The 24803-nt window shown below is 42.1% G+C and overlaps 1 protein-coding gene across 1 annotated transcript in view; it reads left to right on the plus strand.

Annotated features, from left to right (window-relative positions):
• The window catches only part of CACNA2D2 (calcium channel, voltage-dependent, alpha 2/delta subunit 2), an 871471-nt gene that overhangs the window by 482399 nt on the left and 364269 nt on the right, over nucleotides 1-24803 (plus strand). The window contains exon 4 of the mRNA XM_015417855.1: nucleotides 19570-19629. Coding sequence (XP_015273341.1) covers nucleotides 19570-19629 — 60 coding nt within the window. The remainder of the gene's footprint in view (nucleotides 1-19569; nucleotides 19630-24803) is intronic.

The following is a 24803-nucleotide window of genomic DNA, read 5'->3' on the forward strand; positions in this document are numbered from 1 at the left end:
GGGGACGGGAAAGGAGTTTGTAAGCCGCTCTGAGACTCCTTTGGGTAGTGAAGAGCGGGGTATAAATCCAATCTCTTCTTCTCTTCTTCTTTTTCTTCTTCTGTATGTGTTCCAGCTCTGCAATGCCCTTTTTAAGATACAGTAATCAGAAATGTACACAGTATTCTGGATCCAAGTCACAATCTCATAAAGTCAGAATAGAACTACCAGCACATTTGGATATCAAGCATTATTAGCAACTGAATACTGAAACACTAAAAACATTGAACTGGTGAGATTTAGACTCATGGACACCTGGAATCTCTGCAAGGGTGTGGGGATAGTTAGGATGGTCATGCCAGGCTGGGTTGGTTGACTGGGTCCAGGAGGTAATGCCTCTCTGCAAGAGAGTGTAGTTCTGACCTCTTTAAAAGAGGGAGTTGTGACACCTCTGAAGATGGAGGAGGAGATTGCATTTATACCCCACCCTTCACTTGGAGTTTCAGAGTGGCTTACAATATCCTTTCCCTTCCCCTCCCCATAACAGACACTCTGTGAGGTAGGTGGGGCTCTTTCGAGAACTGCTCTTGAGAAAACAGCTCTGAGAGAACTGTGACTGACCCAAGGTCATGCCAGCAGCTGCATGTGGAGGAGTGGGGAATCAAACCCAGTTCTCCCAGATCAGAGTCTGTGGTCTTAACCAGTACACCAAACTTGCATCCCTGGACCAAAATGATATAAACAACTACCTCCCAGTGGCTAATATTTCATTCTTGGGCAAAGTGTTTGAGCAGGTGGTGGCTAAACAGCTTCAGGCAGTCTGGAAGAAGATGGATTATCTAGATCTTGGACTATGGTTGGAGGGTCAGGTCTCCTTCATGGCACATAGCACTTTTTATCAGCTCCAGCTGGCTCTCCAGCTAAAGCCAGCCCTTGAAAAGCATGATTTGGCCACAGTGATCTACGATCTGATTACATCCCGGCTAGATTACTCTAATGGGCTCTATGTGGTACTGCCTTTGAAAATAGTTCAGAAATGTCAGTTGTTCCGAAATGCAACAGCCAGGCAACTGTCACGGGATTGGTTACAGGGATCATATTGCCCCTTGCTGATAGATCTGCACTGCCTACTTGTGTGTTTCTGGACACAATGCAAAGTGCTGGTTCTTACCTTTAAAGCCCTAAATAGTTTAAGGCCATGGTACCTGAAGGGCTGTCTCTTCCCATACACTATCCAACCTGCCAGTTCAGTTCTTCTGCTCCATGCCTGCTCTCTGTACCCCCAGTCTTCAGAGGTAAGGTGGCTGGTGACCAGAGATGGCATTTTCTACAGTGGCACCTCACCTTGGGAATGCCCTTCTTCTTGAATGCCCTTCTCCTTGAGGCTCGACTGGCACCTACTTTATTTTCTTTTAGGTGCCAGAGTTTTAATTAGGGGTTTTATCTTAGGTTTTTAATGGTCTGCTCTGTTTTGTAGACAGTTTTTTATGCTGTTTATGTATAATGGCTTGTTTTTATACTGTGATTTTTAATTATGAGCTACCTTGAACAGGACTCTGAAGAGGTGGCATAAAAAATATTCTAAATAAATATGTAAAATTTTAATAATATCTTAGCAGACACCTTATATCATATTAATTGCTTCCAAAATTATTCACATTTGAACAAGAAACATATCTTTGAAAATACATTGTATATAGGAATTATCATATATCTAATTCTGGACCAGGACTCCATGGGGATAGAAAAACCTTGAGAATGGGGTCAGGTTCTGAAAGGTATGTATGTATGTATGTATGTATGTATGTATGTATGTATTTATTTATTTATTTGCAGACTCAGGGAACCTCCCAGGTTTGCAGAAAAATGTGCAAATTGAAAAATGAGTTTTTTTAAGCCCTCCCTAAGAAAGAAAAGTTTTCTGTGCTTATGCAGAAAACATGAAGAAGTGGTCTCATTGGGGTAACTGTGGGGCAAATGGAGGAGCAGAAGCTTCCATTGCCATCTAAACCAGGCAGAAGGGAGTGAGAGAGCCGGGGTACTACTGCATGTGCCATGAAGTAGACAGGATGGAGGAGGGGAGAACTGGAGCTGCTATGGCAGACAGACAGGAGGGCAGGGGGACCCACTGCGGCATAATCCAGGCAAACTTTAAAACTTAATCTGGATTTCTCTACAAGAAATTAACAGTGACTTGCCTACCTTCCTGAATCACTACATCTTAATGCCAGCTTGCAAAAACATTTGGAAAAACATTTATAGGATCCTTATTCCCTGATCTCTAAAATGTTAAACCTATAGAAAGACATAACCAGATCTTGAGCTTTAAAATGGTTAAACTCATAGAAAACCCTAACAGGATCCCAATTTATGCATTATAACAAAGCTATTTTACATTATTTCTGAGTGTAAAAAGGGAAAGCAAAATGGTAAGGAAAAGTACTTACAGTTGTGAAACCATCTCTGATCAGACATAAATAGACAAGAAAGCTCTGTGACCCTTTTCAGCTGAGTGCAGACTATTTTGCTTATTAACACTATCAATTACTAATGCAGCTGCAATTTTATCACTGCCCTCAGACCTATTGTTAATTGTTAATTCATAGCAGTTCTAATTACTTTTGCGTTCTTTGTGCATGCCTCTATTATTGTGCCTGAAAAAAATTTCCCATGGGATGGCTCCCTGGATGGACTTTGCTCTATGGGAGCAAGAACAACAATGAAATTTTTGTTTGCTACAACTATACAGAGATTTTAGTCCCAAACTGTAACATACCAGCAGTTTCCATCCCATTACAAAGGATGTTGTTCACATTTATGGAGAGATAGCCAGGAGTGCCATGTAATCATATGAACCTACAGTTCATCTGTCATTGGGGAAAGGCTGTGAATCATTGGCTGAGTGTAAACTTTGCATACAGAATATTTCAAATTTAATCCCTAGCATCTGCAGGGACCACCACAACTAGATATAAGATACTAGGAGCACTGAACTACAATTTCCCAACATGCTGTTCCTGGAAGGCTCTATGGAGTTCTTTTATTCCCTCTCAGGGGCTGACTGATAATTTAGAAGCGAAGAAGTAATTTTCCCCCAGGTCAGCTTCAGTGTTCCTGGTATCTGTGTTTACATTTGTCTTCCCTTGCTCTGCAGGCACCTTTCTGGTTTGCAAATACTCTTTCTCTGAGCCTCACTCTGGGGTTTGGATTCCATAGATACAGGGCAGATGGACAGATGGTCAAGCAGTCTGGCTAGAGTAAGGGACTGCATGGAGGAGACCTTCATGATTTGATACATCAAGCCAGACAAGTGCACCAGCTGTGCATCATTGCACACCAAGGGCTAAACGCCTAGAATTGCAGAGAGAGAGAGAGAGAGAGAGAGGTCGGCAGACATCTGCATGACCACCAGAACATAGTACTGCACTTGGTTGGTTGGCTGCAAGCTGTGTAGGCTGGGATAGAAACGGGATTATTTTTATGTGCTAGGCATGAAGCTGCTTTTAGAAAGTCATTGGAAACCTCAGTGGATGAATCCAGAATAAGGCAGCTGGGTGTAGACAGGGATTTGCCACAGTAAGCATATTTCTCTGTTGCCCAAAGATGTTTACTGTCTTCAAATTTTTCTTTCCGTTCAAACTGCCAGTGATTATCTGTAATGCTATAAGGCCATATGAGGCTAGGATCTTTGAAGGAGCAGCTAGTTGGCTACCTGGGAAACTAGTGGGCCACTGTGTGAAACATGATGCTGCACTAGAAGGACCACTGGTCTGATCCAATAGGGCTCTTGTTATTTCTTATGCTCTCTTCAAACCTAACAATTGAGTTCATCATCAAAAGCCCTATACAGATGCCTCTAGTTGGAGAAGACAGACTCTGTGTTTGCACCCCTCTTATCTTGTTGGAGGGGTATTTGCCCGGCAACATTTTGGTGTATCTTATCTGCCTGTCCTGCTCACCCAAGGGAGTGGTAGTGTTCTTTCCCTTCTATCCCTGTGTAATCCTGTGATGCTGCTGAATTAGATTGAACTAGGAATAAGGCCCATTGTGGAAATAAATACAACAAGCTCTAGAAAGAGGCTCTGGGTGGGTGCCCTGGTCTTGGGCATTCAGTGTCAATTTGCTATGGTGACCTTATCAGGGTATAATGACACAGAATCCACCATTTTCTCCAGGGGAACTGATCTCTGCCATCTGAAGAGCAGTTGTAATTTTGAGTGATCTCCAGCCCTCACCTGGAGATTGGCAACAATGGTTCCCTGGGAGAAAATTGCTGGTTTGGATGGTGGAGTCTATGGCATTGTACCTGTTTGAGGTCTCACACCTCCTCAAACCCCACCCTCTGTGAGGCAGGTTAGGCTGAAAGTCTGTGAGTGGTCCAAAATCACCCAGCCAGCTTCCTCAGCAAGAACCTGGGTCTGGCAGACCCTGCTCTAAAGTGCTAACTGCTACGTCACACTGGCTGTCATTGGGGGGCAACCTCAGCAGGGTATAATGACACAGCAACCACCATTTTCTCCAAGGGAACCTATCTCTGTCATCTGAAGAGCAGTTGTAATTCTGAGTGCTCTCCAGCCCTCACCTGAAGATTGGCAACAATGGACCCCCAGGAGAAAAGTACAGTCTTTCTCCACAATGGGAACCAAAGCAGTTTACATCATTCTCCTCTCCACCTTTTGATCTGCACAACAACCTTGTGAGGTAGGTTAGGCTGAAAGTCTGTGACTGATCTGAAAACATCCACTCAGCTTCCACAGCAAGAACCTGGGTTTGGCAGACCCTGCTCTGAAGTGCTAACTGCTATGCCACAGTGGCTGTCCTAGGAGCCATGAGCAAGCAGCCAGGCCTAGTTAAGTCATGCTAGTCAGGTGGCATCAAGTCACCCAGAGGGCGCTGCCAGACCTAGGGTAGCCAACCTCCAGGTGGAGCCTGAAGATTGCCTGGTATCACAACTGAACTCCAGACAACAGATCTCTCTCCCCCTGGAGAAAATAACTGCTTTGGATGGTGGACTCAATGACATTCTATTCAGCTGAGGCCTCTCCCCTCCCCAAACTCTGGCTTCTGTAGACTCTACCACAAAATCTCAAGGAATTTCCCAACCTGGAGCTGACAACCCTAGTCAGGACTGGCCCCAATGAGTTTCCCACAAAGACCAAAGTAGGCCTGGAAAGGACCTCCTGCACCTGCCTTTTTACTGACATAACACACATTACATAACCAAGTTTGATTGCCTACCAACAACGACTGAGGGGAAAATAAGCCCCACAGCAGGAAGAGAAGAGAATGGTTTGACAGCCAGTGGTTCTCCTCAGTAGCCAGCCAGCTGTGGAGGAGCCAAGCAGGAGAAGTGGCAGCAGGAGAAGCATCTTCCAGAGCAGGGAACAGCTATTTCAGTAGCCAGCCTGATGTGGAGGAGCGAAACAGCAGCAGTAGAAGTGTCTTCATCAGGAGAAACAGCCGTTTTGGCAGTTTATTCAGACAGGGAATGGCTAAATTGGCAGTGAGCAAGGAAGAGGAGCAGACCCAGCACCCAGCCAGACCCAGCACCCTGCCAATGGCATGCGGATATTCTTTTTTCTTCTTTTGGTAAACATTTTTATTGGTTTTTAGTACATTATGTTCAAATACTTTACATCTTCAAGTTTTCAGTATATGTGTCCTCTACACATTACATTCTACCCATTTTCTTACTCTTGTCCATCTTATCATCCGTCCCATGCAATTGTGCATGTATCTTATCTATTTCCACAGCTTTCATCATTTTAAAGGCAATTTCTTCTCGAGTTGGTATTCTATCCGTCTTCCAATATTTTGCTAACAAATCCTAGAAATTGTTAAGATATACAGCAGAATATACATTTCTCTTTGTATTTGTCGATCCCCTGTTACTATGTTTAACAAATAAATCTCAGGCCCTGCTCTGGAATCTCAGGCTTTAATTCCCCAGTTACATTCAGAATTTCCCCTATTATTTTTTGCACCATTTTCCAAAATTTTTGTGGTTTTGGGCATCTCCACCACATATGATAGAAAGTTCCAACAATTGACTTACATTTCCAACATAAGTTTGAAGTATTCTTTTAACACCGGGCAATTCTATCAGGTGACCAATACCACCTATGGTGCATTTTATAGACATTTTCTTTAAATGACACTGCCCTTTAAAAATTCAATTTTTTCCAAACACTATACCACTCATCAAGGTTTAGCATATAGCCTAAATCTTGCATCCAAACAATCATGGAATTTTTCACTATTTCATCATGCATGTAGTCCTCCAGTAAGCAGTTACATATTTTCTGAATTAGTTTGTCACTTGACAACAACCAAATCTTGTCTAATTCGTATTTACTTTCCTCAAACCCTTATTTTGTATCTTTCTCATATCTAGATCTTAATTGGGTATTTTCCCACCAAGGCTTAACAAAAGCCTCTAAGGGTGATACCAAAGGGGAGTTTTCATATAATATCATTCTTTAACAGTATTCCATATTTTAAGCAAGGCAGCCCTAAGTATGTGTCGTTGAAAAATAGTATGTATTCTATCTTTCCCATACCATATGTAGGCGTGCCAACCCATACAGAGATCAAAACCTTCTAGAGCTAAACATCTTGTATTTTCCAATAGTATCCACTCTCTTATCCAACTTAATACTGCTGCTTGGTAATACAACCTCCAGTTCGGTATACCTAATCCCCCTTTTTCTTTCTTATCCTGTAATACCTTCCATTTTATCCTAGACCTTTTAGGTGCCCAAATAAATTGTCTAGTTATTTTACCCATCTCATCAAAATATTGTACTCTTTTAACTATTGGTAGGTTTTGTGCAAGAAACAAAAACCTTGGTAATATATTCATTTTTAAAGTTGCAGTCCTTCCCATCATTGAAATATGTAGGCCTTTCCATTTGGTCAAATCTTTTCTAACTTCTTCCAACAATTTATTATAATTATCCTCCATTAGAGTGCTACATTTGTTTGAAAAGGTTATACCCAGATATCTAACTTTCTTCACCACCTCCATCTTAGTTATATTTTGTATCTCTGACAAAGTTGCAGATGAACAATTTTTTGCCAACAATTTAGTTTTCTTAGTATTAATTTTGAGGCCAGCCACTTGTCCATATCCTCTGATCTCATATAATAATTTTGGTATAGATTCTAATGGATTTTCTAATATAAACAAAAGATCATTCGCAAATGCCTGCAATTTGTATTTTTCACCTTGTATTTTCAATCCTTGTATTGATCTATTACCTCTCACTAAGTCATTCAATGTTTCAATGCATATATAAATAACAGAGCTGACAAGGGACACCCTTGTCTTACACCTTTTTGTATTTCAATGACCTTTGTCATTTCTGCATTTACTATCACCTGGGCATATTGTTTCCTATAAATTGCTTTAATCATTTCCAAAAACCTCTCTCCAAGATCCCATATTTGAAGTTTTTGTATCAAGAATTCTCATGATAAATTATCAAATGCCTTCTCTGCATCCAAACACATTAAGACCATTTGTTTTTCCGGATGTTGCTCATAATATTCCAAAACATTAATCACCGTACGTAAATTGGCCTTCATTTGTCTCTAGGTAAAAACCCCACCTCGTCTGAATGAATAGTTTGTACTAGTACCTTCTTAAATCTTACCGCTAGAATGTTGTTGTTCAGTCGCACAGTCGAGTCCGACTCTTCACGACCCCATAATCTGCGTTTAATAAAGAAATTGGCCTATAATTTTTATCTTCTCCTTCTGTATCTGGTTTATGTATTATGGAGATAACTGCATATTTCTAAGTTTCTAGTATTCTTGAGTGGTGGTTGACAGGCCAATGGCTGATGGAGCGCACAGCACAGCCAGTGGGAGAGCTGGAAAGTGCCAATACGCTAGGGCTTTTGACTAGAGATTTGTAATATGTTGTGAACTACATTGTATATGCCCTGGGCGGAAAAATGGCATACCATTTTATATAAGTAAATAGGCTTCAACTCTATAATGCTAAAGCTGTGTGTATTTTCTTTGCATTGCTAACTGCTAGAATAAAAATTTACTACATCCAAAACAATGAGGAGATAATTTTCTTCAGTTCGATTCAGAAAAGGGCTTACCTAATACATTTCCCCAAAATTGGATAATAGTTCATTTTTTTCCAACTCCAGTTCTGAAATTTATAAAACCTGTCACAGTAGAGCTGCCAGCTCTGGGTTGGAAAATACCTGGAGATTTTTGGGGTGGAGCCTGAGGAGAGCAGGGTTTGGAGAGGGGAAGGACTTCAATGGGGTGTAATGCCATAGAGTCTACCTTCCAAAGTGGCCATTTTCTCCAGGTGAACTGATCTGTGTTGCCTGGAGATCAGTTGTAATAGTGGCATATCTCTTGGAGGTTGGCAACCATATCTTAGTAGTATCATCAGGAGTGTGACAGTGATTGACTATTTTGTCTTACCTCCTGTGACACCCCTTTCCAATTCCCGGGTGAGCCTTCTCCCTCTGGCCCCTTCAGTACTGTAACTTTCACGGAATGGTGTTAGACGTAGTGACCAGGAGGTCAGGCTTCCATAACCTCAGCAGTGCATGAAATACTGAAATGGCAGTTCTCACACACACACACACACACATCAGCAGTGCTCACAGTAGCATTCCAGATGCAAGACACCCTGAAGGACATGTAGATTCTGGATGTTTAACATCCTTCCTGAATACTTAGGCCTCTTTGTACGCTGCATATCCTGGAACCCTTCACTCACTTGTACATCCAAAGTACAAAATAACTTATTTGGGCTTCTTGGTGTTCAGTTCACAATGAAAGGAAGCATTATAAGTGGGGGGAGGGTTGTATTCTGAACTTGATACATATAAATTGCAGCAGCGTTGTCTTGAGGTGTTTCAAGGAGGTCTGTAGTAAAGAGCATATTAAGTAGGCTCCTTGCCAGATGTTTGTCATGGTAGCCTTGTGGCCAATTTTCAGCTCATTACGGGGCTTAGCTACAGAGCTCCAACTGAACACTGTGCAAGCTTCTTAGACGTTCAGACCAAAGTGAACTTCTCTGCATGTGTAAGATACACCAGGCTTTACAAGGGCAACAATGAAACATGCAGATTGTATATGATTCTTGCCCTCACGCCTGTCCAGGAATGAGGGGCAAGCCTATACTTTTCAGTACATTAAACAATAACACCCAGAAAGGTAGGCTACCCTCTCTGGATTCCAAACATCTTTGCCACCAGGAATCTCTAAACTTAATCCCTCACCAGCCTGAGTTTAGAGATTCCAGAATCTCAGTTGGCATCTGGGACTTAACACATTAGCAACTTAATCCAGAGCTGTGCAGTTAATCTTACCAAGGTAGCACAATTTGGTGAGCAGAAGGCACAGGAGTTTAGCCTTGAGATCTCAGTTACAACAATACAGACAGATTAACAATAGAAATAGTTTTATTCAGTACCGAACTTAGCAATTAGACTAATAAGGATTTCAAAACAAGAAAACTTATGGCTCTTGGCCCTCACTAAACATTAAAGAGATCTACATAATTACCAGAGATGATCTATAGTCCAAGATTGTCCAGTGTTATAGTCCAGGTACCATCTTTGTGCAAGCATGCAGCCATGTGCTCAGCCTCACAAAGGAGCTCTTTGTCTCTCCCAGAGACAGCATGGCAAGACAGCATTTCAGGTGTCCATCCAAGATCTCACAAACAGGAACAGAGAGAGAGAGAGAGAGAGAGCTCTCCTCCAAAGGATCAGACAGTTAAAAGCCCCAATCCAATCGCAAATTAGCCCTGGCCAGGAGCCAATTGGAGTAGACATAGGAGTGTCCAATTGTTGAGTTGCCATGGGTGCAACATCTGAATAGCTAGAGCTCTGAAGGCCACACCTGCAGTCATGTGACCCCCAAATTCCAGCTAGTCTATGGGCTACGTGCCTTCTGACATGCTTCGGCTACGTGAGCTTCTCTGACATGCTTGGCAGAGCCATCTGGTCTCTGTCAGCATGGAAGTGTGAAGAATGTGGGGTTATATGGCAGGGCTATTGAGGCCATTTGACTTCAACAGGAACAAGGCACAGCATGATATCAGCAAGACATTCCAGGGGAAGACATGAAACCTTTAGAAATCAATATTTCTATACACAGATCATTCGTGGTTAGATGCTTATAAACATCATAAATATCAAAGCTCTGAGCTGGAGAAAAACAAATATTTGTGAGAAAGATACTCACATCTCTTCAGTGCTAGAAAGCAAGTGCAACAAACCATGTTTGTGTGTGTTGCATGGATGAAATGCAAGCAGTTATAGAGCCTATGTTCAAACTGGGTACAAACATTTACCATGGAACTAGAAAAGAGATTGATTATATTTTTACAGGCGTAAAGATTACGAACACCCCCACTGTGTCTCATATTTGTAGTCATCATTTTTTCGCCAGAGGTGTTCACCATGGGGGGGGGGCGAATTTTAATAGTGTATAGGAAGCAGGAAGGCCTCGCGTGATCTGGTCCATGGGGTCGCGAAGAGTCAGACTTGACTGTGCGACTGAACAACAACAACAAGGAAACACTTCCTGGGAAAGGTCTCGACATGCAGTGTTGCTCCCCCCCTTTCCCAGAATTAGGTTTCTTGATTGTTCTTTACAATAAAATAAACAGAATGCTTCCCCCCCTTGTTTAGTTCACACCCTCCTGACATAAATGTACTTGCCCTTCTGACTGACCTCTGAGCCCTCCAAGGTCAAGGTAGTCTCAGCAAGCACAGTAGCCATTATTCTACTTACCTGACAGCCTTTCTTTTTCCTGAGCTTGTATAGGCTGTCTGGTGCCAGAAGGGGGCTGCCATTTATTTTGCTTTCTGTTTTTTAATTTACTTACTGATGCAAAAATTGATCCCCCTGGAAGACTCTGGCCTCTATATATTCACACCTACTGGCTTAATTAAAAACCCCAACTACTGCTACTTCTGAGCAATTTCATTATACAAATCAATTCTCTGCACTTTCATTTCTTCCTCCCCATCTCCCCCCGGCTTCTCTTTTCTTGGGCTTTAGTGTTTGGGATTATGGGGAACTTTCCTATCTGCTATGGGCTGCCTTTTAAATGCTTCCATGTGTATTTGCATACTGCAGGCAACAACAAAATGGGAACACTTAAAATGAGTTGACTTCCTTTGAGTGCCAAAGAAACATTTTTATGTATTTTAGCTAGAATCCACATGACTCTCTAGAGCTTTAGAACATTAGAGAAAGTATATGCTTTGCAGAGGAGGGAATGCTACTTGACGAGAACAGTTTCAATGAATTGCTACACAAAATTTATAAATTTTATGACTTTTAAAAAATGCTTTACTAGGACTGATTTCACACAAGAACTGTTCCGTGGTTGTGCCTCCCTTTGCCCCGCTTCTATTGGTCAATTTCCCACTTGAAGCTGCGCGGCCACATTTTGATCCGTGGCTTTGCCCAATTTCCCTGCGGTTTCATGATCCTGTTTTTTGAGGATCATGAAACCGCGGGGAAAATCAGGTGAAGCTGCGGGTCAAAATGCGGCCACGCAGCTTCGAGTGGGAAATTGACCAATAGAAGTGGGGCAAAGGGAGGCGTGACCATGGTGCAGCTCTTGTGTGAAATCGGTCTAGGTATTCCCCCAGAAACTTGGTATACCTTTAAAAGAGGCAAATCCATGAGGGAAAAAGACTGTCTTCTCCTATAATATAGTGTAGTTGTCAGTCTCCTTATTCACATACTGTATCTTGCAATTGGTGCTCAGGCAGCGCTGTAGCAGAAGGGACACTTGATCACAGCAACAGGGATCAGCAGGTATCCCCCATCACATAAAACCCATGGGTACAAACCCTCTTGGATAAGTAGCAAAGTTGACATAGGATACAATTGTACTAATGCTACAGGCAGAGCAGCTTGAACTATGTCAGATCTGCAAACCCCTAGGTACCAATCTATCTGTGCTATCTGTCAAGCAGCTAAGAATATTATACTATTAATCTAGATTTTAAAAAAAAAAACTTTGGACTTCACTACTTGGGGAGGTGCATATTATTTCCTGACTGCTGCATTCCTTTTCATGTTGGTAGCATAGTAAACCGTCTTTCGGTCCTGTGATGCTGTGATTACAGAGAAGCCTTGAAAAATAGGAATATGCCCCAAAAGTGTATTGATACAAATTTTGCACCTTTGCAGTTTGGAATGGATTTGAATATTTAAAATAATAAATAATATCTGTACACTTTAGCATGGATCTGTGGCTGTGCTGAAAGACTGCAACTAGTTCAGGGGAGAGAAATGGCTACAGGGGTCAAGATGTGGTAAATATTACCAATTTTGTACAAACCACACACAAAAGAAACCCCTTGCACAAAACTCTCCTTCTCCCATATTGTGATCCTGATCCCCATGGGAGGAGGTACTACAGATGCTTTTTGTGACTGTGGATCTGATCACAAATCCATAACAACACATGTAGTTAGGCCATGACACTTTGATGTGGTCATTTGTGGCATCTGTATTCCATACACTGTCATTTTAGTCATTCTCAATGTCTTATGTGCTGAAACTTAAAGCTTACTGTCTGTGGGTTTCAAGCCTTCTTGACCACAGAGAGAAGCCTGAAAATATAACTTCAGCTTACCATAAAGGCCTGAAATTCAAATACTAATGATTGGTAAGCCATTTTTATTATGATTTTTTTAAAAAAATTCCAGTTCGTTGGGGTTGTGTCATGCTTCTTAGTCTTCCCGAAGACAGTGAAAAGGATGTCTGTACAACTAACGTGGTATGTCTGACAGTACAACATAAAAAGGGGTATATAAAAACTGGTTGCTAAAGTGAGTGGTTCTTCCTCCTGTCTGGACTGGCTCACTTTTTATTCATGTGTACATTTCCCAGAAACACATCAAATCAATGGTTGTATAAAGATGCTAGTGCATGCATATTTTTCTTCTATACTTCATACATTTGCTGGGGAAAAGACACAGTGCTGTAATAGAAATGTTTCCCATAGCAATTGTAACAAATAGCACCACCAAAGAAAGACAGTTTTCCATATAGCTATCAACCTTAGCTGGGTCATGCATTAAGGTTTCTTCATGTAGCCAACGCTCTGAGGGCACCAAGGTTCTTTGAGTTGTGTGGCTAGCCGATAAACCACACAGTTAAAACAATAATCCAGGCAGTAAAGGGTAACAAAATAATTTATTCGAATAAGGAACATCTCACAGCTAAAATTCAGCTTGGATGTTCAATGTCTTGCAGCCGGGAGCTTGCTTATATGCTCTTCTTGCTCTTCCTCACTTTACATCATCACTGACATCATTTAGACATGCTCAGTTCAGTTTTCTTTGTCTGGTCAGTTATCAGTCACATATTTGACACACAGGATGTTACTTGGCCATATCTCTACTCCTACAATGCAGGTGCTCTGCTCATTAAAAATAATGGATGTCTTCCCTTTTGGCTAGTTCTCCAGACTTCACCTTTGAATGAACTTTATACACATGAGGCTAAGTTCATTTTCAGTACAAAATCTATCAGTTCTGTTACAAAATTGGTTTTCTTTCACATTAATACATGCATATAAAAGTATAACACTATTCTTAAAGCATTTTATAAACATTTTCACTAAAAGGTATACAAAATATGAAAACATATCATTACAATGACATTCTAAAGAATTGAACCATTTATATGAAGTCTTTTAGTGTTTTAAAGTAGCCTATGGCATAAAGCTCTTGTAGATGCACTAAATTTATCTATCAGTCTTTATTTTGGTCCATCAGAATATTTTTAATAATTTGATAAAGCTTCTTTTTGTCTAAATTAAAACTTTTAAATTGTAAAATACACCACCTTATTTTAGCCAACAGAGGGTCCTCTTTTATAATACCAATGTTGGATTTTGGCTTCCAGTATCTATGACTTCATCAGCTTGTTAGTAGCTGGTTAATCCTTAAAAACTTCAAAGCACACAATAATTTATGGAAGACCCATCTGAACTTCTTAATGAACAGGTGTGCATGATTGATTACTTTGTTTTCTTAAACCTTCTGGAACATCTCCCAATGTTCTACTTGATAATTTCAAACACAATTCCTTAAAGCTAAACTAGCTTTCTCTATTTCAATAAAAATACAAAAACATTTTATCCATAAGCTTTCTTTCTCAGCTATAAATATTCAGAGATATTTACTCGTTTAACAATTATAAAAGCACTCTTAAAACTTGAGCTTATTTTCCATAGAAAATACAATTGAACTTTATTTAACTTTGCTTGCAGATCCTTGACAGGTCAGTTCTAAAAACATCTTGACCAGTTAGTCTCTAATTCCTGTGGAACAAAGGATGGAACATCCATCTCTTAACTGGCAATTAATTACTGGTGCCTTTACACCAGTCCAGTTTATGTAAGCGTCTATACAAATAAAGAAAGTCTTTTCTATTTAACCATAAATCTACAAAAGGCAAGTATATAAAGATATTGCTTATAGACTCCAATAGTTCAATATTTATATATTACAACACTCCAAGCTTATTTAGAATTACTAAAAAATCAGAAACTGAAACATTCTCCTAGACTCAGCCTTTGAAGTAGAGAGGCTCTCATAAATCTTAAAAATTGACAGTTCCTAATTGAAAATTGGCAAGGCTAACCTGGGCAGAAACACCTGCAATTTCCTCCCTATTTAAAAAGTCTGACACAAGAACATCTGTTCATTAAAACTCAAATACTCTCAGAAAAGAACCTCCCTTGTCAATTAAAAATGATTTAAACCACCTGGCTTTATAAAGCTGTTTAGTGGTTTAAAGAGTTTGCAACTCTACTGGGAGAATCCCAAAGACTTTTCCCTCCCAAAGATTCCTGTAAATCAGCAATAATCAATAGAAAATAATTTGAACCCTTCAGTTGTCCTCTACATTCGGAATAATCACAAGAACCAAAACATTTGCAAACAAAGAGGGAGAAAGAATATGTAACCAAGAGAAAACGTGTATAGTTGCAAGAATTAAGTTCTTACATCACTAACTAGTTGGAAAGGGTTGGGAGGAGCTGGATGGATCAAGAAGAACTTGTGTGTTCATAACAATAGTTTCTTCCAAGGGAGGTCTCACCTCTGCTTTGGGAACCTTGTTAAGAGGCAGTGCTGAGAACTACTTCAGGGTGCATCATTTGAAACTGATGCTGCCAAGAACAAGGGACAAAAGTTCAAAATATGCTATATATCCCATTTTATAACAACTCCTTTGTGGGGAGGGGGGATCTTGAAATGAGAATGTTATAAATGAGAGCTGCATGCCTGGAATGAGAATATATTATCCTTTACGTTCTAAGAGAACCTTTGAATAACGTTCCCAGAAATGCTCCCTCTAAGCTGTGGAGTCTTGTGAGCAAAAATTCTACTTTGTGAGCTACTGGCATTAAAGTTGTGAGCGAGCGATTTGGCTACTGCATAAATGAGTTTGCTCTGGAGCCCTCCTTTCTGAGCTAAGACTAAAATGTGTGAGCCAGAGGCTAAAAAACTGTGAGCTAGCTCACACTAACTTGGATGGAGGGAACACTGGTGACAGCCTCCAGGCGCCTGCTATTAGCACTCATCTCCAACTGACAGAGATCAGTTCACCTGGAGAAAACGGCCACTTTGGAAGTTGGACTCCATGGCATTATGCCCGAAACCCCACCCTCCTTAGGCTCCATCTACCAAATCTCCAGGTATTACCCAGCCCAGAGCTGGCAACCCTACATTTGAACCTCCTGCAGTTTTAAACTCCTGAATAGCCAAAGAAAAGGGGATGGTGAGGTTTAGCAGGAGACAATGCACCGCTCTTGACTGTGCTGAAATCCAGCCCCATAGCTTCCTGCTAAATAATGAGGCGTGCTTCTGCAATCACTTGAATTGCAAACTCTACAAAATCACTTGGGATATTTTTGCCCCTTTTAAATTTCATACATTTTAAGCAAAGAAACTGACTTTTGCATCTGCATTTAACATATCCCTTGATTAGATCTTGTCAGGCTGTCTTTAAATGCTATCTAAGTCTGGGAGTTTCTCACTGCAGCCTGTAATTAAAGGAAGAGCTTGTTCAGATACCTTGCCTGATTCCTCATCTCCTTCAACATCTTCCCAGGACTGGCTGGTGCACTGTGGGATGGATGGAGGCTCTGCTTGTGCATCAGCTTTCTCACTGAATAAACTCACAGTGGCACTGATGTCATTCATAAGCCGTGGTTGCTTAAATTCCCACATAGAAACCAAGTGAAGCTTTTTTTTTTCCCTGTGGGAAAAATTAAGTGGCTTCAATGGAGGGATTGTTGTTGAGGGAACAGCAAATACTGGATGCCATTTCATGCCTCCTGTGACCCCAGTGTCAGGGACAGCAGTTACCCAAATTTGTTCCTGTATCAGGGCTATCACATGAAGAGCATACCCTACACAGGAAGAACTGATGGATGGATTGTTTGAGTGTTGTGTACAGAGTGCCCATTCCCAGGAAAGGAGAGATGAGATGGAGACAGATACTTAACCAGTAAGTAACTATTACCCTATCCAAGATACAGAATAGAAGGATGGGGAGCTAGATATAGTACAGGACAGCAAGACTGAAAAAGAAATACTGTATTAATTCACATGTGCCAATCCATTAAAAACTATTTACTTTTGTAATTCCCACTTTGGCGGGAGGGCAGGGTAGAAATGTAATAAATGAAATAAATAAATAAATAAATAAATAAATAAATGGTTTCCCTTGTTCGAAAGCTAGTTGAATCCAACTCTAGGGGGCGGTGCTCATCTCTGTTTCCAAGCTGAAGAGCCAGCGCTGTCCAAAGACATCTCTGTGGTCATGTGGCTGGCATGACTAGATGCCGAGGCACAAAGAACTCTATTACCTTCCCACTTAAGTGGTACCTATTTATCTCCTTGCAATTTCTTGCTTTTGAACTACTGGGTTGGCAGGAGCTGGGGCCAGACACGGGAGCTCACTCCATCACGTGGCACTAGGATCTTGAACTGCCAAGCTACTGATCTTCCGGTCTGCAGCCCAGCGTTTTAACCTCTGAGCCACTGTGGCCCCTTTCAGTTTTATTACTTTAAGATAAATACTCAATTATAGTTACTTTTAAACAAAATTATTTTCCTCCCACATTTCTCCAGAAAAAAACAACCTAAAGAGGAGAGGTGCTGGGATGCTCAAGAAGGGACCCAAGGCTGCAATGGGATAAAGGGGGAAGGGCTTTTTTGATAGGAAGGGAAAAATCCCTAGCCAGGTGGGAGATGCTATGGGAGAACCAGCTGACAGCAGGACAAAGCAATTGAGAATGGAAAATGAAGCTAAGAGGTGGGAGCAGGTATAAAGATGCAGAAAGTCGCATCCAAGAAGGAAGCCGAATGGGAGAAAGAAAAACATACCCTACCTGTTGTGGCAATCATCCACAAAAGTCCCACCTCTTCTTTAGGGCTCTGAACCAAACCTTATGATTTTGGCCTCATGCAAATCCAAGTGATTGTCAGCCAATCAGAGCCCATGGAATGTGGCTGTCAGCCTCAGTTTAAGAGTGGAAACTTTTGGTTTATCTAGATTTTAGTGAGGGTTTAGGGTTGGTTTGGGGAAGAAAGATTGGTTTAGTGAGTCAGATAAGCATTCTGTTAAGGGCCCTACATTCCTAACTTACATGTACAGGTTCTGTGGACAAGTGTTCTGTGTGATAAAATAGCAGTCTTGTAACTGCTGAGGTAACGTGTCTGGAGAAAGGGGAATCAACTCTCCCCTCAGGCTTTATTTACTTTATTTGAGACTCAGCTATAAAGTGGTTACTCTGATTGGGGAAAGCTTGTAACCTATGGGAGTGGAGAGCCAGTTTCTCTTTATATACTGAAGCAACCCACGTAAAACATTTACCTGTTAAATACTTTATTTTCTGTTAAATATGTGTTGTTCATCTCCTTCTGTGTCTTGTCTGTCTAGTCAAATATCTATGAAAAAATAAGTACAGCCTTCATCTAGCAGGTTCCTAAATAAGAGATCTTTATGGAGCACATAGATTACATGCTCCCGACCTTTTAATCAAAGCTTATGTGCCCCCTTTTACCTGATTGTGGGTGCCTGGGGTTTAGGAATCCATAGGCCAGAGTAGGGGACTGGACATTCTTTAGTGCGATGAGCAGTCATCACGGAGTCGCCCCCCCACACCCCATAGCCACTACACTGTCTTGAGGAAGTTCAACTGATTTTGTGTTCGCAATGCTGGAAGAAAATTTGGAGGCAAAACCAATTCCAAGAATGGTTGGCCTAACATGCCCATTTTAGGTACTTGGATTTACATGGGTGCAAATGGGGGAGGAACTGCTATTGTCCAAATTTGATGCAGAACTAGGATAAGCAATGGCATTGGGACAGAAGCAGAGGATCTGATGGTCCATGGGTGAAGTTTGTGTTGTACTGTGATGGTATAACTTCAGGATTTGAAACCCTATTGATTAGGTTCCCACACTGCCCTCCATCCAGGCAGGGGATCACACGGAAGTGACATCATCATGTGGGTGATGTTGCACAGCAACACTTCACTTTTGGGGCAAAACTCTATGGTCTGAGCCCAATTTTAACCATAGAGTTTGCCCAAAAAGCAGAACATCACCATGTGATGTCACCAACATGATGACATCACTTCGGTGTGACATCATTGCATTGAGGATGTCATCGCCCACTCTCAGATCACCCCCCAAATTCCACCACCAGTGCGACAATCACGCCTGGAAACTCTACTATTGATGCAGGTGTCAGGATCAAAGCAGCTATAGGACAGTTCAAACTTGTTATTGTAAAAGAGTATAAGACAAAAGTATCTAGGTGATATAATGAAGAACAGGAGAAGTGTCTGGCTGCAAATGACTAATTAGCTTGAGTGGCAGGAATAACTCAGACCTGCTGATAATGGCCAGGAGATGGGCTGATGGCTCTGTCTGGGCTCTTGATTGAGATATCATCGAAGTCTGTATTGTGCGGGAGATTCTGAGGACTTTGGTTATTAACCTGCAAACCTGTGTCTTTACTCACAGCCTTTGGTGTGAAGACCTTTACAGGGTCACACAAAAGTTGTTTGATTAAAGATTCCCTAGAGTATTGAGTCACACAAGCTACTTTCTCTTGAAAGTGTCTGGAGAAATAAGTGTTTTAATTGAGAGACCCTGTCTTGACATCAAAATGGATGGATTAATCTGCTCCTCTAGTTTTGGAAGGCCAAAGGATGTCAGGGTCTGGGCAGGGTAAAGCCCTCCTACTTTCGCACACACATGTTAATGAAAGTCAGTCATTCTTATCAGATAAAGTAAGTGCAGCCCTATAAAAGAAATCAAAGCATACTTTTTAACCAGTTTGCACTTTTAATTTAAAAGGTTTGGTTTGTGTATAAAAGGTGTCAATCCATAATACAGCTGTGTTAGTGGGAATGCTGGAAATTATCCTAAACTGCAGGAGTGATAAAACTGGTTTCACATAAGGATAGGAATTAGAACAAGTCCCAGTTCATTACTGCAGTCCATGTTGGCTCTTTATGTACTCACCTCATCTCTCTTCTTTTATTTCCAGAGAGTGGCTGATGCAGCAGAAAAGTTTCAGAAAGCCCATCATTGGCAAGACAATATTGGGGTAAGCCTCCAAATCTCTTTCTATTGATCTGTAGCCATCATAGGATGGCTTTGTTTCTCTCTCCCAGAGAGTCACATACAATGAGTCTTTATATGCAAGGCTAATGTAAAATGTGTACAATTTAGGAATGCCAGCCTCCAGGTGTGACTTGGGGAGCCCTGGAATTACAGCTCATCTCCAGACTACAGAGATAGTTCCCCTGGAGAAAATGGATGTTTTGGAGGGTGGTCTCTGGCACTATGCCCCACGGAGGTCCCTGTCCTTCCCAGGCTCCATCCCCAAATCTCCAGGAGTTTCCCAACCTGAATCTGGCAACCCTACCCCACACCCCACTGGTGGCCAGGGGGGACCTGGCAACCCTAGTACAAATTCAGTACATGCCATTAACTTGTCTGGCTGTTTAGTCTATTAAAAAAAAAAAAACTTGTCTGGCTGTTTAGTCCTGGACTAATGGATGGTAATATTCCAGAAACAACTCTTCTCTTAGGGGCAGGTAGATGTATTATTAGTTCAAGTTACACCTGTCTCCAAAAACATGTATGACTCTAGCAATGTTTTCACTGCTCTTATAAAGTATGGCAAGTGTATGACTCATCATGATCTAAAAAGCTCTGAAAATATCTCTAAGTATCCAGATTAAAGTTGTTTAGATACTCTGGGTATTTAAAGTCTCTTTCTAGCTGCTTCTCTCTTTCCTTCCCTGCATCCTCTAATTTTGTCCTCTGTGGCCCCCCAGCCCTTCCTTTATACCTGATTTTTAAAACAAGCTCTGTCTTCACAAGTTCATAGATGCCTGCTTCTTGTCTGTCAGTCCGCAGGCACCCACCAGCCATAATGGAAGTGAATGAAGTAATATTAAGCTCATTTTTAGTATTGCCTCTGTCTGCATGCACAGGTAATAAGACTAGTCGGATACAGAAGGTGAAGGTCAAATTAGCCGTTAAAGATGAGAAATCCTTTGAGGGCTTACAATCCTGCCATCCTAATAACCCAAGGATTTGTGTGGTCAGAGGGAGCTATATAGGCCATGGGTTTTCTCAGTGCAGCTGCAAGGAAAGGCAGATCTTCTGTGAAAAAAGGCAATTGAAACTGAATATTTCCCTGAGTGTGTACTTTTTTATATTACTTGACACAACTAATTCCAGTTAGTGTTGGTGAAGGAGGAGGGAAAGAGCATCCTAAGATGCTGTTAAACAAATGCTGCTGTTTTAATTATTGCATTTTACTTTGTAATTATGGCAGTAATAAAGCTCAGCAAGAACCTGTGCTATTTTGTCTGTAAATGCATTCAGATTATTATGGCAAAATGAGAGGAAGGAAAGACTCCTTTGCATTCAGTAAATCCCCCAAAGAACCCCAAACCAGCTAAAGAACTTATTTTAATAAAATGAAAGGGGAGTTGCTTTTGGGTCGCTTTCGTTAGTACCATCCAGTTTTGTCCATATGAGCATTCTCCAAATATCTTGAAAAATCCAATAGAAAAGCTTTGAAGGGACACATTAATAATCAATTTGTAATAAAATATATTTTTATATACTGACCAGTTCCAGACAATAGTGAGCTAGAGTACTCTACTACCCTTCTGCTGAGACCTCAGAATGTCCCAGTTAGATGTAATCTCCTCCCCACATTTGTGCTTTGGAATATGTGTGTTAATCTTTAGAGAGATAGCGCATGGAAGAGCCTTACAGCAGGAGGGTGGACTTGATAAACTTTGGGATCTCTTGACTCTCATTCGATGTCTTTCTAATACTGAGAGATTCTCCCATCAACAGAATATAAGTCTTGACCCGGCTGCCAATGAATAGATTCACTTCTAAAAGTATGCTTTTCACTTCATTACCTCTAAAGAATTATCTTTTGATAAGCTTATTCAGAGCTCAAGGGGAGAAAGCTGGAGGGGGCAACAGCTGAAGGTCACTATAAAAATCCCGAAGGGCTGAAAGATCCCCTCCCCCCAGCAATTCACCCACAGCCTGCTGTTCTGCTTTCTCTAGTGAGGTGCGTTCTTGGTTACAGAGGTGACTTGGTATTCCCTTTACTTATTTAGAGGATCAAAGAGCAAGCCCTCTGAGCGCTGGGTAAATCTGTTGTTATAACGTTATGCCTGAGTGCATTTGAGACCTGAGACTTGACCGAGGTATGAAAAGACAAAACTGTGAAACACCTTCTGAATGCCAATGTGTCCTTCACAGAGGCCTCTTATGGCACAGTGGAAAGTTCCATTGAGGGAGGATGGACAATGAAGCAGGGCTGGGGCCTGTGTTTACCATATGGAGGCTGGGGCGAACTGTAAAATAGAAGCAGAAGCCAGGGAGACATATGGCCAAATCCTGTCCGCCGTGCATCTGCATGATCACCATTCCATTCACCTTATGGGGAAAGAATTTTTAGCCTAGGGACAAGAAAAAAAACAGAAGAGAGAGAGAGAGAGAATACTGAGCAGAAAAATGTCTAGAGCTATCAATAGTGAATGATGCAGATGGTATGAGTTTACTCTCTTTCCACTGACAGACAAATAAAAACCTGGCTTTTCCTCAAAGTTTTCTCACCTTTTGCCTGATTTCTAGCACTTTTTGCTGCTTGTTGATTTATTTATTTTTCATTGTTTTAAATTATATATTTATTTTTCAGTTCTTTCTCTGTATTCTCTCATTTGCTATTTTCACTCAATTATTGTGTTGTATTTTATATATTATGTGAGCATCCCTGAGTACAGTTGTTTTCTATTGGCAGGTAAGCAGTTGTGGTTTATTAACTTGTGAGCATATATGACTGAAGTGGGAAGGCAAACCGCATGAATTTCTGATGTATAGAGTCTGACATATACTGAAGCATTCCTGTGTTTGCTTGGCTGTGCCCTGCATCCATTTTGCAATTTCTGCGGCTAACAAAGGATGATGAGCAGGGATGCAGCAGATGTGTGTTGATTTGTGAGTTAAATGTGTGGTGTAGCAGACTGCATGATTGCTTTACCACAAACTGCACAGAATTTACTGCCAGCAGCAGGGAGAAAATATTTGCTCTAGACGTTCAAATACTTTTGTCACCCATTCACTTTTCACCATTTTACTGTGAACCTGATAGGCCTTTTGTGGTGATATTGACAGTTAAGACACAGTGTGACATCCTATTTTGTATCATCATGGGGAAAAATAAACCCTGATATTTCAACTTTGGAATTGGAGCTTTCATAGTGTGAGGAAAGTGGGGCTGATCAAGCTTTCTCTAAGCTATTGTTGCTGTTCTCTTTTTAGCAACACAATGTTGGTTGTGAACAGTTATGTTCAAGTTGTATCACTGACTGTACAGTCCTAAGCAGAGTTGCATCTTGCTAAGCCCATTGACTACAATGAAATTAGAAATGTGTAGCTTTGCTTTAGGATTGTTCTGTTAGGCCCCGGTCACACTGGGGGGGAAAGGTGCGGCCGAAGTGCGGCTTTTTTGAGCCGCATCAAAAGAGACGTGCTGCAGCGGGATCAGACAGATTCCCCGAGCCACCACGCAGTTGCTCCCCGGCACGATCAGATGCCAGGGGGAAGCCACAGATCAGTGAGCAAGGCAGCCCGCTGTGCATGTGCGCACCTGCGCAGTTTGGCCAGGGGCCTCAGATGCTGCTGGAGACGAGCGCGCCGGCAATCCCACGGCCGCCCCTTTTGCGGATTTTCAGGTAAGTAGTAGTGTTTTCTAGGGAGGGTTTGATGCGCAGTTTCGCCCGGAAGGGACGGATCGGGGACGGGTGCGCTCCGCTTCCCAGATGTTGCGGTGTGATCGCGCTCGCTTGATGTGCCCCCGATCCGTCCCTCTTGCGTGGCAAATCCTCCCGTGTGACCAGAGCCTTTGTTAATCAGTTTAACTAAAATTACATTCGTAAAAGGAAGTACCTGGCATTTATCTGTATATAACTTGTTGCTGTTGGCTATTGTGACAAAAAAATTGTGACTGTCTCATTCCTTTTCGTAGACTAGGTCTGCACATGCAGGAGAATGGGATGGTTATAAGGTGGCAGAATTCTGAGGTGGTAGAATAAACAGTATTACTTCATACAGTGAATTGGGAGAACATTTTTTTCAGTGTTCCAGTTGTGTATGAGAAAAATAACTTTGCAAATAGAATGCACGTAGTACAGAACAGTCTGGGATAGAAACATTCTGCCAGATGTTCTAGTTGTCCAAGTTTTGCCCAGAGACAACCACACTGGCCAATGCCTCCCCCTATGTCTTCCCCGGCCTTCTGTTGTTGTCAGGTCAGGCCTGCCACCTTAGGACAAACATAACCATGAGAATCAGGGGTCATTTCGTAGAAAAAGAGCTAGGGGAACTCATTAGCATAACTCATTAGCATATGCCACACCCCCTGACATCAGGGGCCCGGCGGTGGACCTGCAAGGCCAGCGGGAGTGCGAGGAAGCCCCGCCAAGGCCCTCCCTGGCCCCAGGCAGGCAGGGGTGGGTAGAGGCGGGGAGGAAGCAACTTACCCTCCCTCTTCTCCTGCCTCCTCCTGGCTGAATGAGGACTGGAAGCTGGGCGGCCGGAATCAGGGGGCGGGGCTTCATCATGTGCCCTGCCCCCTGCACCTCACCCGGGGGAACTGCGTTCCCCCGCGTTCCCCCCCGAAATGACCTCTGGTTAGAATAATGCTTTCCTATATTGCATTGCCCTCACACGGGATAGGCAAGGGGAGGTATAATAGTGTAGTTTCCAGTGGGAGCAACTGCTCAGCATGCCTGAGAAGCAAACAGTTAACCAGCAAGTTGGGGAAGGAAGGGACAGTTATTGCAGCCATTGTTGCTTCTGCCTTTTAAGTAGCTACTCACTACTCAAACAATGCAGCTAATTCCCTGCCTGCAGTTTTACATCTTGGCAAGTGAGTGAACTTTGCCATGTACACAGGCCTCTGGAAATTTTGCCAGAGATGGAACCCTCTTTTTGCTGTCCCCAGACAGGATTAGAAAATTTTCTGTTTCAGCTTAGCCTTAAATACATACATATGTCTGAAGTGAAGACCTGCTAAGGGAACAAGTAGGGTTGCCAAGTCCATCTTCCACCCCCAGCGGGGGACTTTGGGGGCGTTCCTGGAGGGGGTGGGGCATCCCCAACGTGATGACATCACGTTGGGGGTGTCTGCCGCCCCCCCCCCCCACCCCCCCCCCCCGCCCGTGCGCCGGATCTCCA

The sequence above is a fragment of the Gekko japonicus genome, unplaced genomic scaffold, assembly GCF_001447785.1.
Source record: "Gekko japonicus isolate JY-2015 unplaced genomic scaffold, Gekko_japonicus_V1.1 scaffold314, whole genome shotgun sequence".
Lineage (NCBI taxonomy): Eukaryota > Metazoa > Chordata > Lepidosauria > Squamata > Gekkonidae > Gekko > Gekko japonicus.